This window comes from Mirounga leonina, unplaced genomic scaffold (genome assembly GCF_011800145.1).
Source record: "Mirounga leonina isolate KUSES-001 unplaced genomic scaffold, KU_Mleo_1.0 Mir_91, whole genome shotgun sequence".
NCBI lineage: Eukaryota > Metazoa > Chordata > Mammalia > Carnivora > Phocidae > Mirounga > Mirounga leonina.
Window position 1 is genome coordinate 18,106,339 of NW_023270839.1, and position 18,849 is coordinate 18,125,187.

The 18,849-nt window shown below is 37.7% G+C and overlaps 1 protein-coding gene across 2 annotated transcripts in view; it reads right to left on the reverse strand.

Moving 5' to 3' along the window:
• INO80 (INO80 complex ATPase subunit) overlaps positions 1-18,849 on the reverse strand; it is a 135,924-nt gene that overhangs the window by 67,494 nt on the left and 49,581 nt on the right. For both annotated transcript variants that reach the window (XM_034994151.1, XM_034994150.1), the window contains exons 10-19: positions 17,275-17,470; positions 16,156-16,223; positions 14,890-15,099; positions 14,354-14,434; positions 13,443-13,538; positions 5,864-5,923; positions 5,289-5,431; positions 4,059-4,143; positions 2,967-3,084; positions 1,892-1,977 (exon numbers count right to left, since the gene is read on the reverse strand). In XM_034994151.1, the coding sequence (XP_034850042.1) occupies positions 1,892-1,977; positions 2,967-3,084; positions 4,059-4,143; positions 5,289-5,431; positions 5,864-5,923; positions 13,443-13,538; positions 14,354-14,434; positions 14,890-15,099; positions 16,156-16,223; positions 17,275-17,470 (1,143 nt within the window). The remainder of the gene's footprint in view (positions 1-1,891; positions 1,978-2,966; positions 3,085-4,058; positions 4,144-5,288; positions 5,432-5,863; positions 5,924-13,442; positions 13,539-14,353; positions 14,435-14,889; positions 15,100-16,155; positions 16,224-17,274; positions 17,471-18,849) is intronic.

The following is an 18,849-nucleotide window of genomic DNA, read 5'->3' on the forward strand; positions in this document are numbered from 1 at the left end:
AGTATTTTCCTTCTATCAGGTATATCTGTGCAACACTGCTATCTAGTTATAATCAGCCAGTTTCACAAAATAGTCATCAAGATTTCTTTAAAAATAAATAAAACAAAGGTACAAAGGTACTTTTCACTTTAAAGGTGTACATCCCCACCACAATCTTTCAAGGAGAGTTACTAATTTCAAAATAATCTAACCTTTTGGCAGTGATAGAGCAGAACCACCTGATATTATTATCAAGAACACTGAAAGATGACTTTTAGGTAGAGAGTAGAATTGTGAGAAATAGGTGGAATCTATGGAAGATGGGGGAAAACTCTGAAGAACTGGGAGGAAAAAAGGAAGAAAGGAGAATATGGAGAGGATTCACAAGAGATAAGAAAAAAAAACAATGGGGGGGGGGCGCCTGGGTGGCTCAGTCGTTAAGCGTCTGCCTTCGGCTCAGGTCATGATCCCAGGGTCCTGGGATCGAGACCCGCTTCGAGCTCCCTGCTCCGCGGGAAGCCTGCTTCTCCCTCTCCCATTCCCCCTGCTTGTATTCCCTCTTTCGCTGTGTCTCTCTCTGTCAAATAAATAAATAAAATCTTAAAAAAAAAAAAAAAAAAAAAAAAGGAAAAAAACCAACAGAAGTCTGGTAAGAATAAAAAAAAGATATTTATAAACCAAAAAAAATTTTTAATTTAAGATTTTATTTTTAAGTAATCTCTATGCCAAAGGGTGGGGCTTGAACTCACAACCCCAAGATCTAGCGTTGTACGCTCCACTGACTGAGCCAGCCAGGTACCCCAACAAACCAAAATTATTGGCTTAGTATGAGGAAAAAATATTAAAACCCGAAGCACATTAAACTTCTAAATCTAATTCTTAGTTTACAGAAATACAGACCACAGAACATGTTAGACAATACCACAATGATGCAGTTAGCAAAATCCTACATGTGGGAAACTCTACAGGACAAATAACTCAGTTTCTTCAACAAGGGAAAAAAGTAGGGAGGGACTAAAAGATTTATTAAGACACATATCACCCAAATGCTATGTGTGGGCCTTGCTTGGATTCTGATTTCAAAATCTTTAATTCTTTTTTTTTTAAAGATTTTATTTATTTGACAGAGAGAGACACAGTGAGAGAGGGAACACAAGCAGGGGGAGAGGGAGAGGGAGAAGCAGGCTTCCTGCGGAGCAGGGAGCCGGATATGAGGCTTGATGCCAGGACCCCGGGATCACGACCCGAGCCAAAGGCAGATGCTTAACGAGTGAGCCACCCAGGCGCCCCCAAAATCTTTAATTCTTTAACAGAGAAAGAGAGAGGCAGGGAACAGAAGTTGGAGGGAGAGTGAGGGAAGAGAGAGAAACACAAAGACAAATGGGGATAGCTGAGCAATGACTGGATATGTGATAGTATAATGGGATTATTGTCTCTTTTAGCAGAAGTAATAATATATGGTTATATATTTTTTTAAAAAACTAAATTTTTAAAAAGACTAAATCCTTAAAAAAAAGACTAAATATTTTAGAGATACAGATGAAAATATTTGTAAATGAAATAAAAGACATCTGGGACATGCTTCATAATAATCTAGAGGGATGGGGATGGAAATGAGTTAATCACTATTGAAGCTGTATGGTGGTTACAAGAGGATTCATTATACTATTTTTCTACTTTTGTAATGTCTCCAATTCACCATAATAAAAAGCATAAAACAAAAAGAAGAAAAAATATTACCTGTCTTGGTTGTTTGACTCATTTTAAGTCTTCTTGGATCCACTCAAGTTTAATGGTCTTCTCTCAAACTAATCACCCTTCAACTAAACATTTACCAAGTAATTTTTTTTTATCCTGGAACCCTAAGGTGGTGTCTATTAAGGCTTAAACTAATGAAGTCTTCTTTCCTTACCTTGTCAGACAATTCATTTTCTACATCTTTCTTGATTCTCCTCAGCATAAATGGCTTCAAGATCATGTGTAATCGAGAGAGTTGATCTGAAATGCCAGGAGGCCCCCCCAACAAATAATACATTATATTGACTTAACACAAACAAAAGAAATATCATGATCATCTCTCACTAAACTGTTCTTACACCTTTTGGCTTAGTGAACCTCTGAAAGAAGACTAAAACTTAATCTTTTTGTTAAGTAGGAAACCAAGGAGTCTGAATTTTCATAGCACCCGCCTATAGTCTATAGGGCAAATGCATTTTTCTATCATTTACTCAGACCAACAAGGACCCCTTTATTATTATTAGAATTCACTGTTAGAGTGTTCTAAAATCACTTTATCAATAACAGAGTTCTCATATAGGTGAATGAAGCTATCTGGGCCTCCCAGTGTTCCTCCAAAATCATATTTCTAAGTATGTCAGCAAATTAACAAATTGTAATAAGAAATTACTTTAGAACTTCTCTAATAGGTGGTAGATGTCAGTTATGTCAATGTAATAAACACCTTGCAACTCTTATATTATTCAACAAGGTCAAAAGTATTGATAAATAATGCCTTAAACTTATGAGTAAGAAAAAGTATTGATAAATAAGTTTTAAAATATTCACAGTAGAAACAAATCCTAATATAGGAAGAAAATAACAAAAATAACCCCTCTCATATTTGTTTTTATCACAGGATAAAAACCTTACCTCATTCCATAAGGAATATAATTCTGATAGGAATTTTTCAGAATCTACATGGAAAATGAGGATTCTATAAGCCAAAATGTGGTACGTTTTGAACTCTGCCTGTTCTACCTTGATTAAATAGGCAACAGTACAGCACTATCACCTGTATGAATCCTTTTGGCTCTTTTAAACATGAACAAAGCATATAATTACTTTATAAGAGAAAAAACTCCCCCCCCCGCCCCCTGCAGATCCTTCTATGAATACTGGAAGAAAAATTCTTTACATAGAAGAAAATATTCAATTATGTAGTTGCCTACACTGATAGGTAGAAAGAAAGAGTTCATAAAAGCACTCACTCTCATCAATGGCAGATTTGTTTTCGGCATGGCTCTCAATGTCCTTGGAAAACCATTCATTAAATTCCTCATGTGAATCAAATAATGTTGGCATAATGAAATGTAGCAGAGCCCAGAGCTGGAATCAGAAGAAATGTGAAATAATTGTAGGAAAACAAAATGACAGTGTGTGAGGATATGATGAGGGTTTGGAGAGCGAAAGTTGCAGGTGTGTGTGAGTCTGTGTCTAGGAACAGCTGTAAGTGTGGGCAAGAGGGTGAAAAAGAATGAGTGTGTAAGCACATGCCTCATCAACCAACCCTTATTTTCTAAGATCTTAGAGGAAAATGAGATTATTTTTCAATTAATTTCAAACTGAAAGTACAAGTCCTGCTCATATTGCAATGGGATAGTTTTAAAGATCTTATATATTTAAAAAAACCCACTTCACAACCGAACACAATCTGAAGTAGCATAACTTGCTAATAATAACTCTTAATCGGGGGTCAGGAAATTATGGCCTACGATGCCAAGGCTGGTCTGCCAGCTACTTTTATAAATAAAGTTTTAGTGGGATATAGCTACACCTATTCCTTTATGTATCGTCTATGGCTGCTTTCACATTAGAATGCCAAGGTTGAGCAGCTGCAATAGCAACTATATGGCCTGTAAAGTCTAAAATATTTACTATCTAAAAAAAAATTACTATCTGGCTCTTTATAGAAAGTTTTCTGACCCCTGTTCTAGATGATCAATTATCTTTTCTAAATAAGGAATTTTAGCTCCTCTCAGTGCCAAAGATTATTACCTTTTCATTCTATCATAAAAACATCCCTGCATTAGATGGGTAGCATTTCTAATGTGGTCACTATTTATTCCATAAATACAAAGGAATACATTCATTTATTTGCCTATGCCAGAGAATAAGAAAATAGGAATGATGCTCAAAAAACCCATTTAGGGCAAGCTATGGTCAAATTCTTCCTTTTATGTGGGGATTATAATTTGTACAGAGCAGTAATGTTCCAGGTGGGCATGGGAAAGAGTTCTATTCTGTGCCAGAACCATTCTGTTTAATGCAGACATAAAACCGAAGCCTTTACTAATGCCTACCTCTGCCATGGTGTTCTGAATTGGGGTCCCAGTTAGCAAAAGCCGATTCCGACACTGGAACTGCAAGAGAATCTTCCAACGAACACTGTTCAGTAAAATGAATTACAAATTCCAAGTTAGCAGTAAATATTTCTTCACCCTACTAAGACCCTGTATTTCTAAAAATGCTTTCCAAAAAAATTCCAAACACCCAGAATCAAGTACTCCACCATGTACACATTGAAAAATATTATTCAACAAAGCCGAGGACAGAAAATGACTCCTATATACTAAAAACATGGTATTAGGATTTAGAAAAAACAGCCCTCAAATGGGCAGAGTAGGATCCTTTCTGGCTTAACAAAGTGCTCTATTACCTTTGGTCAGTTTTGTTGACACAAGCTTTTTAATTATAAGGTATTTATCTGTAGTAGAAAGCTTTATAATTCTTAATCTCTGTGCTTCCAGTGTGAGTTTAGAGAGATCAATGGAGAAAGGGGATAGGTGTCAGAAGAAAATGCAGAATCAGTATATTGCTCCCAGCAGTAAGCTTGTCCTACTTCAAAAGAGTATAATATGAAGTAATGTCCGTCAGAGGACAGAATGTACCATCCATCTTGTCAGTTAAAATGGAACTCTAAGAAAGTCTTATGGGCTCACCAAGAGTTAATAAAAATGCATTCAATGCAACATTTAATACCACTCAGTAACCCTTTAACGTCAAGCAATGACTTACTATTCAGTTTGTCACTTTGAAGGTAATATAATATTTTAAACATGTAACTTCCAATAAAAAGATCTTGGGGCTCTAATAACCAATCAGGGACTAGGACAACCTGATAAAACAGACAGAACCTACAATGTATATAATGTAATATTCTACTTCCTACTAAGACCTCCTGTTCAAAATAATCCCTGAATCAAAGGGCAGACAAGCCTTCTCCCACAAAAATGTTCCTTGAAGAACAAAGATCTATTAAGATGCAATAAATATTGAGTAGAGAAACAGAAGTTAAGAAAATCCCTTGTACTCTAAACATTAATATATTTGTATTCCATATAAAATGCAAAAGGGAATTTTTGCCTTCTGGTCAGATACATGGTATATGCAGAGACCATATCATGCCATGTTTGGAAACCTCTCTGATCTTTATTCATCTGTGTGTATACATATATCATAAGTCTATATCCTATATCTATATATCTATACAGTCTTAGTTTACAGAGTTTGGTGTCTATTAATCATGTTACCTGGAACTACTCTTGAGTGCCTGAGCCTCATCCAATACCATGTACTGCCACTTGACACGCTGGAAATACTTTACATCCTGCACCACTAGCTGGTAGCTGGTGATAACCACATGGAAGGGGGCATCCTGAGTGTAGAGGGTCTTCTGTAAATATAAGAAGGGAAGAATGGAAATAGATACCTAATAATTCATAAGATAATGAGGAATGGATTTTATTTTCTAAAGCTAAGAAGTTTAACATAGTCCTACTAAAGATGTGCTTCTCCCACGTCGTCGATGTGCAGTGAATTAAACCATAACTGTTTTTAAAGTACTCACCTTAATTACAGATCATGTTAAACATCAGTCTTCAGCTTATTTAAGAGTTCTTACTTAATCCTGGACTTTTAAGTCCAACTGATGGTCTATAATGGGAAAAGTGTTATAGAAGGAAAAAAGTGCACTTGTCTAGTGTCTAGAAATATATGTAAGATTTTATACACCAGAAGTAACTCAAATAAAATGGAGAAATGATTGCATATTAATGTGTGTGTATATACACGGGCATATGTGTATATGCAATAAACTGAAAGTTACCTGACTCCAGAACCTTCTGATAACTTTTCTATCATGAGGATTTCCCCAATATGGTAGCACCTGGAAAAAGGACCATCATACAGATTATTTCCTACTTGTAATCTTAAAAGTATCATCACAAATGTTATTCAGAATGATTTTAAAAGAACCTGAAGAATGTATAGGAATTCTTCTGTCACTGCCACTAGTATTCTTCCTGCTGATTGAATTAAAACACACATAGAGGGGTGCCTGGGTGGCTCAGTCATTAAGCGTCTGCCTTCAGCAGCTCAAGTCATGACCCCAGGGTCCTGGGATCGAGCCCCACATCGGGCTCCCTGCTCCGTGGAAAGCCTGCTTCTCCCTCTCCCACTCCCTCTACTTGTGTTCCCTCTCTCACTGTGTCTCTGTCAAATAAATAAATTAAAAAAAAAAAAAAAAAACCCACAGAAAACATTTATGAGAAGGCATCAGAAAGCTACCGTGGCAGAGGAGAATTACAGAGTCAAGATCCAGAAAAGAAAGTCCGTCCAGAAAGTAAAGCCTGACACCTGGTACATGTCTTTCCTAAAGGTGTTGATCTTTCCCAAAAGTTCTAGCTGAAAAACTAAGAAATTGAACAGAGTATTTTTTTTTTTAAGATTTTATTTATTTATTTGACAGAAACACAGTGAGAGAGGGAACACAAGCAGGGGAAGTGGGAGAAGAAGAAGCAGGCTTCCCGCCGAGCAGGGAGCCCGATGTGGGGCTCGATCCCAGGACCCTGGGATCATGACCTGAGCCCAAGGCAGACGCTTAACAACTGCACCACCCAGGTGTTCACCGCCCCCACCCCCCTGCCCCCGGCTTTTTTTTAAGAGATGCAGGGCCTACAGAACAAAAACTGGAGTTCAAGGCGAAGGATTATGATAACCACCCACTGGGAATCACAGGATACATGCCCACAGGCAATAAAGGTCAACTACACATAGATGCGCCTTAACAAGTACTGAATCCCAGCTTTGAATCATCTCAATTCCTGACAGGATTAAAGTGGGGACTTTGAATTATTAGTGCACCCCCCAACCCCGCCCCACCAAATTACTACAGGCCAAAAACAAAACAAAACAAACACCACCAACCCAGAACACATATAAATCCTCTCTGGAAGAAGAAAACAGAGTCCACAATTATCTCTAGAATTTTTCCTATATAATGTCTGGTATACAATAAAAACACAAATAAACAAAACCAACAAAAAACCCTCAGACATATGGAAAGACTAGACCCCATGACTGAAGACTAACAGGAAAAACAGATATAGGAAATAAATCCAGAGGAGACTCAGATGATAAAAATATCAGAAACAGACTTTTTTTTTTAATTTTTTTTTAAAGATTTTATTTATTTATTTGACAGAGGGAGACAGCGAGAGAGGGAACACAAGCAGGGGGAGTGGGAGAGGGAGAAGCAGGCCTCCCACCGAGCAGGGAGCCCGATGTGGGGCTCGATCCCAGGACCCTGGGATCATGACCCGAGCCGAAGGCAGACGCTTAACCGACTGAGCCAACCAGGCGCCCCCCGAAACAGACTTTTTAAGAAGATGCTAATTTGTTCCTGAAATTAAAAGATAAGCTTGGGAATTTCAGTGGTGTACTAGAAACTATAAAGTACCAAAGGGAGTTCTTTAGAACTGAAAATACAAAAACTAAAACTGAGAATTCAATCATGGGTTTAATGACAGATTAGATGCAGCTTAGAGAAAAGCAGTAAAACATGGGGCATCTGGGTGGCTCAGTCGTTAACAGTCTGCCTTCAGCTCAGGTCATGATCCTAGGGTTCTGGGATCAAGCCCCACATGAGGCTCCCTGCTCAGCAGGAGGCCTGCTTCTCCCTCTTTCTCTCCCCCTGCTGTGTTTCCTCTCTTGCTATCTCTCTCTGTGTTAAATAAATAAAAATTTTAAAATCTTAAAAAAAAAAAAAAAAGAAAGAAGAAAAATTTAAAAGAAAATTAGTGAAACAGATGATAGGTCAAAAGGAAATATTTAGACGAAACAAAAGAATGTAAAATTCAGCACTTCTTCTGTGCATCTCTAGGTGTCATTTTCTTTCAAAGTGCTTCCTGGATCTGTAGCTCGATGTTTTTTGTTGTTTTGAAAAATCTCACTCACAGTGAAGTATAAATATACAGGAAGAAATGAAGATCAATGAAAACAGTGAATAGGTAATATTAATGTATGTAAATAAATTTAAAATGTATAGATAATAATAACGCTCTGTGGGGCTTAGAAGAGAAAATATATACAAAAACAACAGCAAGTCTCTCTCTCTCAAATAAATAAATAAAATCTTTAAAACAACAGCAGCAGCAGCACGTAAGTCTTCAGAAGACGAATGTAGTTAAAGTATACTGGCACCTGGGTGGCTCAACTAGTTAAGAGTCCAACTCTGATTTGGGCTCAAGTCATGATCTCAGGGCTGTGGAGCCTGCTTAGGATTCTCTCTCTCCCTCTTCCTCTGCCTCCACCCCATCCCACTCACGGGCTCTCTCTACACTCTAAGAAAAAAAAGAAGCATACTAAAGCCTTTGTATGAAAGCAGTAACAGTATTAATTTATATTATACTTTTTAAAAAGTCAAGGATGCATGTTCCTTGACTCTTGGGTATTCTCCTGGGTATCTACTAAAGAATAAAATGAATATATAATTAGCAAGCTAAGAAGGAATGAAAAAGAGTAGTAAAATCTAATCAATCCACAGGACACAAGAAAGGACAAAAAGGAAAGTTACAGAAGTAGAAGGAAAGAAGTAGAAAACAAACAGCAAGGCAGATTTAAAATCCATGTTATCAATAACTACATTAAAAATCAGCATAATTATGGGGCGCCTGGGTGGCTCAGTTGGTTGAGCATCTGCCTTCGGCTCAGGTCATGATCCCAGCGTCCTGGGATCCGAGCCCCCCACGAGGCTCCCTGCTCATCGGGGAGCCTGCTTCTCCCTCTCTCTCTGCCTGCCTGCCTGCCTACTTGTGATCTCTTTCGGTCAAATAAATAAAGTCTTTAAAAAATAAAAATAAATAGAATTACAAACAAAGGCAAGAAAAAACCTTAAATGTAAACAGAATGGTTAAACGTAAAAGAAAAAGATACCACATAAAAACCAGAAGAAAGCTAGTCTATTTAATGCCAGAGAAAACAGGCATTAGGCAAAAAGCCTTAATGAGAGGAATTTCATAATAAAAGGTTTATCAGGAAGGTAAAAATAACTGTAAAATTGTATACAACTCACAGCCTCAAAATATAAAGCAAAATGGACAGAAGAAAACAGAAATGGATAAATCCTTAATTGCGGTAATTTTTTAAAATTTTTATTTATTTACTTGAGAGAGAGACAGAGAGTGCACAAGCAGGGGGAGGGGCAGAGGCAGGGGCAGAGGGACAAGCAGATTGAGATCATGACCCCAGCCAAAGCCAGACGCTTAACGGAATGAGCCACCCAGGCACCCCTGTGGTAAATTTTAACATACTTCTTTCAATTAGTATTTGGACAGGCAGACAAAAAAATCAGTAAAGATACAGAGGAGCTGAAATACACCTGACCTAATCAACATATATACAACGCTGCACTCAACAACTGCATAATACCTAATATCTGCAAAGAGATACAAGACATTTATATGGTGGACCATAAAAGAAAAGTTCAAAAAATTTCAAAGGATTAAAATCATAAAAAGCCTGTTTTCCTATCACAGTAGATTTAAGCTGTAAATTAGTAACAAGATACCTAGAAAATCATCCTCTGGAAATTAAGAACTACACTAATTTATTTAAGTAGGCCCCACACCAATGTGGGGCTTGAACTCACAACGTAGAGATCAAGAGTCACATAGTCTACCGACTGAGCCAGCCAGGCGCCTCAAGAACCACTCTTTTTTTTTTTTTATTAAAGATTTTATTTATTCACTTGACAGAGAGCGCGGGTGCGAACAAGCAAGGGGAGGGGCAGGCAGACAGAGAAGCAGGCTCCCCGCTGAGCAGGCACCCCAAGAACCACTCTTAAATAAGCCATGAATCAAACAGAAGCTTGAAATAGAAGCTAGAAATTATTTTGAATTAAAGAATAATGCAAATGTGGCACATCAAACCTTTGGATGGCTATAGTCATGCGTAGAAAGCAATTAATACCCTTAAATACACTTGCTGGAAAAAGCTGAAAATCAACAATCTAAGCTCCATCCTGAGATGTTAGAAAAAGAAAAAGTGCACAAAAAGTAGATAATAATAACAAAAGACAGAGCAGAAATGAATGAAATAGAAAACACATAAAATAGCCAATTTCAGGAATGAAAATGGAACATTAACTATAGAAAAAATATAAACCATATTTCTTGGGAAAAAAGAGGAAGTCAGAGACACTGGTCATACTAGAATCATAAAACAACTGTTACTCAGATACCTGCCAAATAACATGAACTTTCAGATGTTATCATCATAGATCTAAATATCTTTTGAATGCACACTAACTATCAATCTAAGCAGAGTCTACATTTAACTACGTTCTGCAGGGAAGTGAACACATTTCTGACAATCTAAAGGAGTAACGGCAATAGGAACAATAAATCAATAGAGCAGAGGTCATCAAACCTTTTCTGTAAACAAGCAAATGATAAATATTTTCAGCTTTGCAGGCAATATGATCTCTGTCACAACTACTCAACTCAGCTGTTGTAGTGAGAATGCAACCATAAATAACACTTAAACAGAAGAGTGTGGTTGTCTTTCAACATATATGCATTTAAATTTCATATACCATTTGTTGTATTACTTTTTAAATCAACAGTTTAAAAACATGAAAACTATTTTTAGTTTGCAAGCTGTACAAAAAAACAGGTGGCAGATTCCTCAATGAGTTAAATACAGAATGACTTAGCAATTCTATTCCGAAGTATATACGAAAAGAATGGAAATGAAAACAGGACGGGTGTTCAAATGATAACCTGTACATGAAATGAATGTTCGTTAACAGTACTATTAACAATAGCCAAAAGGTGGAAACACCCCAAATACCATTGAGAGATAAATGGATAAACAAAATATAGCGTGTCCAGATAATTAAATATTATTCAGTCATAAAAAGGAATGACATGCTGACATGCTGAAACATGAAAACGTTATGCTATGTGAAAAGTCATACATAAAAGGCCGCCTATTATATGATTCCAGTTAGATGAAATACCCAGAATAAGCGAATCCAGAGAAGTAGACTTGTGGTAGCCAGGGGCTGGAGGGAAAGGGATTGAGTAAGAAGCGACTGCTTAATGGGGAAGAGGTTTCTGTTTGGGATGATGAAAAAATTCTGCAACCAGACAGCATCAATCATTGCACCACACTGGAAATGTACTTACTACTAGTAAATTATACACTTTAAATGTGACATTTTAGACATTTTTTGTATGTGTGTGGGTTTTTTTATTTTTATTTTTTAAAAGTAATCTCTACACCCAATGTGGGGCTTGAACTCAGGACCCTGAAATCTAGTTGGATGCTCTACTGACTGAGCCAGCCAGGTGCTTTCCCTATGTACGTGTATTTTATTACAATTTAAACAAAACAGGACAAATGAACATGGCAACTGGAATATGCCCACAGGCCATTTTTACTGACCCCCTAGAATAACAAAAGTAAGCTCAACATACAAATGAGCACTCAGTTCCAGGCACGGGCACAAAATCAAAGGAGAGGTATCAATGACATAAACAGTACTACATTGCCATCTAATGGTCAGTGAAGTTAATACCGAAAACTCAAGTGGCTCGGTGGAAAATTTTAAGACTTAATTTTTCAACTTCCTAATTGCTCAACATGTACTGGAAACGAAAGCAAAAATGAATGAATGAATGAGAAAAAATATGGCAGCTCCATATTCCAACTGGCAAAGAATTCTAGAGAAAATATTCAACAAATTGCCTTAGAATCTCATCTTAGAAATTTAAAAATGAGTCTGTAAAGTTAAAAGCTATACACTTAATGTGCCTTGTAAACCATTTCTAAATCTACAATTCAGCCACATGGTGGGGCCACAGCCACAAAGGTATCCCAAAATGGAATATCTCAGATGTGTCCTTATTCCTTACAAAACATAAGCAAGAAAACATCTGACTCCACCTCCACCCTATCCTGTGCCCTTTAAACTGCATGGAACCCATGTATTATGGAGACCCCAAATCAGGAAGACCATAACAATAACTCGATATAGAATCTCCCTAAAATCCTCCTCACCGTGCAACTTCAACATCATTATATTACCTTAGGGACAGAACACATATTTAACTGATTTCACCATTTTTACTTGCAATATAATAAATCCTACCCATTCTTTTTTACATCCCAATAACTTTCCACAATTAAACCCTATTTAATAAATCTTATCCACATCCTACCCAACCTAGTGCAACATACTTCCCTGTCCTCAATCTCACTTCTTTTCCTCTGTATTAGTTAAAATCAACTTTCTTATTATCTACCTTAGACATAATCTGGACTAGGACTAAAGATCTGACTTTAGAGTATCATGAAAATGAATTATTTATGAATATGGGGGGGACAACAATGCCATAAATTATGTGATATGTGCCGTGATGATACGATTTGCCAAAATCTCTGGTAAGCCAATAACGTAGGTATTTTCTACTATGGCAGTTTGACCAAGAGTATCAATCCATGTGGCTAATGCAGCAAATCATTCAAATTGGACTTTGGCTTTCTCACTTATGAAACATAAGGATGTAATATGCTCTCTTATTGCTCCCATCAGTAACTTTTTCTATTTTTTTTTTTAAGATTTTATGTATTTATTTGAGAGAAAGAGAGAGAGAGAGAACACAAACAGGGGGAGTAGCAGAGGGAACAGCAGAGGGAGAGGAAGAAGGCTCCCTGCTAAGCAGGGAGCCTGACACAGGGCTCAATCCCAAGACCCCAGGATCATGACCTGAGCCGAAAGCAGATGTTTAACCAATTGAGTCATCCAGGCACCCAGTAACTTTTTTTTTTTTTAATTAAAAGGTTTTGTTTATTTATTTGTCAGAGAGAGCACAAGCAAGGGGAGCAGCAGGCAGAGGGAGAAGCAGGCTCCCTGCTGAGCAAGGAGTCCAATGTGGGACTCGATCCCAGGACCCTGGGATCATGACCTGAGCCGAAGGCAGAGCTTAACCAACTGAGCCACCCAGGCCTCCCCCCAGTAACTTTTTTTTAAAAGATAAATATTTATTTTAGCGAGAGACCATGCACGTGGACGAGAGAGAGAGAGAGAGAGAAAGCGTGTGCACGTGCAGAGGGAGGGGTGAAGGGAGAAGGAGAATCTCAAGCACACTCCTTGCTGAGCATGGAGCCCAGGACCCTGAGATTATGACCCGAGCCAAAATCAAGAGCTGGACGCCTAACTGACTGAGCCACCCAAGCACCCCACCCATCAGTAACTGTTAAAGGGAATGTAATTCAAGTATCTTGGGGAAAATGCAAGAAATTCAAAACTCTTAGAGCAACTGAATAAGGCAGGCGGCAAAAGAAAAATCAGGAAGTTTATTTTAAAGAGCAACAAAAATTTTTGTTGGATTGATTTTTACCTTAAATTTAGGAACAAATCTAGTAAATTCCTGGTGCCAATTGTTAAGTGTAGAAGCAGGTGAAATTATTAAGAAAGGTCCCCAGATGTTCTCTCGCTGAAAGACAAAAACTGGGTCAGCTAACTGAAGGAAAACTGAAGATATTTAGTTCAAAATTAAAATCAATGATGAGCGCAGTTTAAGAATAAATAATACATTATAATAAGAGAAATGGTGCCTAGCTCCCACATCTCCATACTCAGTAATAATATCCTATGTTAATAATAACACAGGCAAGGAATTTGCTCAGAAAAACCTTGAGACAAAATACCAAGCAATTACTCCCACCCCCACCACCTATAGGTCCTAATTTCTATCATTCACAAAGCACTTACAATATCCTGACTTTAGTATTGCTTTCCCTTATACAAGATGATCATAACGATTTTGGAGCTTTTGCTTTTTTCAAAATGCTTCTACATATATTTTCTCATTTAATTCTCACAGAATTCCTACAAAGTAGGTATTATCCCCACTCTGCAGAAGTAGAAACTAACCCTCAGAGAATTAAAGTGAAGTCAGAGCAAAAGAGATCAGATGAATTGCCCAAGTTTACATTGCTTATAGTCAACATAGAGTTCAGATGTGAACCTGGGTCTTCTGGTCTAACTAACTACAATGTCTTTGCCACTGTATGAATGGCTCTGGACAGGGGACAGGGGCAATATGTCAAACCACACATTCTCAGTAACTATCCTAGTCTCGCAAACCAAAATGCTTCATCACACTGTGTCACGCTGTAATGATCTTGAAGGCAAGGAGTTAAGTCCTACTATCCTCATATGCTCCAAAGCCCAGCACAGTGCTAGATAATGGCTGATTCTCACCCCAGAATCTAGAGTGCGAAACATAGAAAGACTGCATCTACCCACCTCAGCCAAATGGGCCAGGAGGGCAATACTCTGCACTGTTTTACCAAGGCCCATTTCATCTGCAAGAATGCCATTAATGCCCTGGAAAAAAAAAAATACACATAGTCAATAACCTCTCACATTCCATCACACAGGATTCAACCTACTGTCCCAAAGAACTAATCAAACTGTCAAGACTTATTTAAACAAAAGTGACTAGAAATACCATTTCAGCACTATTACCCACTGCTGCAATGATTCCTTTTGCCAACTCCATGGCTACAACTATGAATCATGGTATCTGAGGCTAGTTTCTCAGCAAATTTAATCCAGGCAAAAAACCAATCATGTTTACCAAGACCACCCTATGTACGTGATACAAATATTCTCCAATAAAATTTCAGGTTAAAAATATAAAAACATCTTTCTGACTCTTGTCAGAGGATAAAGCATTTCGAAGGGATGAAATTTAAAACATTGTCTTGTGCTCATTTCACAATGATTTTAGGAAAACACATAACGAAAGAGAGTGGGTATGGCATAGTTCTAAAATTCACCTGTTCATAGAGATTTGCCAACCAATTCATGCCTTTCAGCTGATAGCCTTTTAATTTGCCATTAAAAATTGTAGGCTGTGGAATATCTTCCCCAGCCCGGATAGATGGGTTTGCCAGGCTGTAACTCTCCCCAAACCCAGTGCCAGACTTGTTTGCTGCCCGAAGGGCAGCTGCTCGACTTTCTTTCGCATCTTCATCAAATGACCTTGTCTGGAAAATAAAAACATTAGAAGAAAAGTATGAGGTAAAAAATGAAATTCAAATAAAGCTCATAATGACAGTGTATCTACTTTGTGGTAACTGGAACAAAATTTCTGATAATATTATGTAATGTATTATGTATAAAGCACAATATATGAGGGGCGCCTGGGTGGCTCAGTTGGTTAAGCGGCTGCCTTGAGCTAGGTCATGATCTCAGGGTCCTGGGATTGAGCTCTGCCCTGCACTCCCTGCTCAGCCAGGAGCCTGTTCCTCCCTCTGCCTCTCCTCCTGCTCATGTTCTCTCTCTCTCTCAAATAAAAAACAAAACAAAACCCACAATATATGAAATATATGAAATATTACTAATATTTAAAACTTAATTTAACGATTATATTAAGAATATGCTTTTGATGAGCACACATATTACATGATTATAAACCATATTACATGACTACTTGCTTCATCAAGGAATGTGTTAAAAATCTGATATAAAATTTGTTTGGCTGGGGTTGGTGGGGAGAAGGTCAAGTTTATCCTGACTTGGATGCTGTTACATGGGGTTCCTATGCAGTATATTCTTTATTTACTTTACTTTACTTAATCTAACTGCAGTTTTCTTCTGATTTCATGAAATATCACTATATCAAGAATTAGCAAATTACTACTAAGGTGAAAAAAAGGTCCTAACATAGCACTATTCTTAAGGCAATGATATAGCTCTCTTAACAAGCATCACTGTGGTCTTTTCCACTAAACAACCATGATGCATTTCACACTATATTGCCCATGATTACTCAAGACGACAAAAAAAAACAGGTCAACTGTCCTAGCTTCAATCAACACACTCCTAAAGCTTAGACAAGTGAATGCTCATTTTCCACCCTTTCTCCATTATGCCTACTGTTCTAAATAGAGCCACAGCCTGCACCCAACACAGTCACATATATACACATCTGCCAATGCTTTTAATTGAAAAATGAGTAAGACTAAAGGAAGACCACCCAAGTGAAAGGTTGTAGGGTATTTCCGGAGCCCCTTACAGTTTCTTTTCATTTTAAGACTCACCCGAGCTTGATGAATATGATAAGCATTTTCAGCATTCTTCAGGGCCTGAGCTTTGAAATGGTTACTATCTGAAAAGGAAAACTTGGAGATTACCACACGTCATTAACTGATCTCCTTCAAAGATGCAATTCACACCAACATTGTCAATCCCTAAGTCCCCCAATTTACTCATCCCTAAGCTCACAGAGAGTGAGAGAGCAGAAAGGTTCAAATTACATGACAGAGGTAAGGACCCAGAAGTGGCTATGAACGCAGAGGGTTGCCATGGTCTCCAGTAGCCGAAGCCAGCTCAGAGAAACCACCAGGAGACTACGCTCATTGCCCAATCCTTGGTTTCTTGCACAAAGCAATGACAAAGCAAAGCAAAGCAAAGCAAAGCAAAACAGTGGGGATTCAAAATTGTGATAGATTTCTGCTGGGTGAAACTATTCCCAAAGAAGAAATCCAGACATGTGTAAACCCCAAGATCCTTGCAAGCATACTCATTATTTTTATTCTGAGCTCAACGGGATCTTGATCACTATTCTTTATGAAATTCCCCTCAAATTTCACCCCAATTCCTCTCTCCCTTTATGGTCACAAAAAGGCCATAACTGAGGGGCGCCTGGGTGGCTCAGGTCGTGATCTCAGAGTCCTCTGAGACTTGAGCAGGGAGTCTGCTTGTCCTTCTCTCTCTTCCTCCACCCATGCTCTCTCTAACAAATAAATAAAATCTCTTAAAAAAAAAAAAAATACCACAACTGAACAGTCTCTTTCTCATGCCTGCCTTGCATCACCAAGAATCTTGTTATGTGACAGATGATTTTCTCTGCTGAGACATGTTCACTGAATTCTTCGGATATAATATCCTCCATTTCTACTAACAAATCAAAACATATAAAATATTCCCAAATTTACAAGATCATATAAACACACCCTTTCCTTTTCAAATTCTTTAATAAAAGTTATTTTGTATGTTTGTTTTATTCATACTTTGCCTACTCTAGTGCAATAAATTCCCCTTTACTAATCATTACCTACCGATCAAGACAAAACTTACAAGAATTAATCACGTGTATAACCTTAGATATTAAAAAATGGAGGGTACCCACTTCCTCTACGTCTTGATTCAGGACTCACCATAATCCTCCTGTGTAATGTTAACTACCACCCCTCCACCAATGTCAATTTGTCTTTGGGTAGAACTGTCTTCCAGTTTCCTTAGGATTTCTTCCTGAATTCCATCATGACCCATGTCTCGTTTGCGACTCATGAAATGGGCATACAACTCTGTTTGGGTGATTAGGAAGTTCAGTTTTCGCTGTTGCCTCTTGGCCTAAAGGAGAAGAAAGTTATTTTCACTAAACAGTCAAATCATCAATCACATCACATCAATTCTGTTGATTTGGTGATCAACAGAATTCACCAAATCTATATATAGTTTGCATATAATTCTTTTACAAATTCTTTACCTTTAGAAAGGTAGTTAATTGCTAATGCACAATTTTATTATAACCAAGTCAGTGGTACTAAAAGCAAAGAATAGCCTTTACTTATATCTTATGTAGGGCGCCTGGGTGGCTCAGTTGGTTAAGCGATTGCCTTCGGCTCAGGTCATGATCCTGGAGTCCCGGGATCGAGTCCCACATCGGGATCCCTGCTCAGCGGGGAGTCTGCTTCTCCCTCTGATCCTCCCCCTCTCATGCTCTCTCTGTCTCCCATTCTCTCAGATAAATAAATAAAATCTTTAAAAAAAAAAAAAATTTTATATCTTATGTAAACATGTGAAAAGATCTTCTTCATCACCGAAAGTCAAAATAAGTGACTAGGAGCTATGAATTATTCTGAAAGTCAATGTAGGAGAAGCCAATCAAAGGAAGAAAACGCTCCTAAAAACAGTGTATAGTTGATCTGTATACTGATCAAGTACACACACACACATACTTAGCCACTGCTTTGCATTAACTATTTTATAATAAAACTCATATGAGGTACAGCTGATTTATCCTTGATCCAATACCTCCCCAAATGAAAAATAAAAACATAACAAGGAAGTTAGCCAAGAAAGGAGACCAGTCCTAAAGTATGCTACATAAAACTACGCTCTCTCTTTAAGATTTTACAGTACTTGAGCCAGATTCAAATGAGAAGAAAATCTGAAACACGGTTTAACAGAAAATGGAGTTATTTTTCATAATGGATACAGGTGTTTATGCTTACTATGTTAGCAAAGCTAATGTATTATCAAGAAAACCTTTCCAAATTAAAACAAAAAAGTAGTATCTCCTTTAACCTTAAAAAAGTCAACTACTACGTGTTCAAATGAATGAGGTCAATTAAAAGAACAATAAAGCTTCATCACAAATAGTTTTATTTCAAAAGATCAGAGAAAAATAAACATAACCATGAAGGAAACTCATTGGTTAACCATCAACAAAATTGAGAGAATGAATAACAAACCTAGACTATAAATCAGGCTGCTTGCAAAACTTCAGGATCTGTGACCAACTCTCAAATGCCTCTAAATTCAGTAAGTATTCCGGATAGCATCAGATGCTTCCTAACACACTAATATGTTTATCTTGCATGTGAAGATAAACATTACCCAGGGGACTTAAGAGAACTGGGCAAAATCCATATTCAACCTCAAAGGCATGAAAAAGGACGGAAGATCAAGAGCTCAGAAACAGCCACAGCTCTGCTCTGACGGAGTAT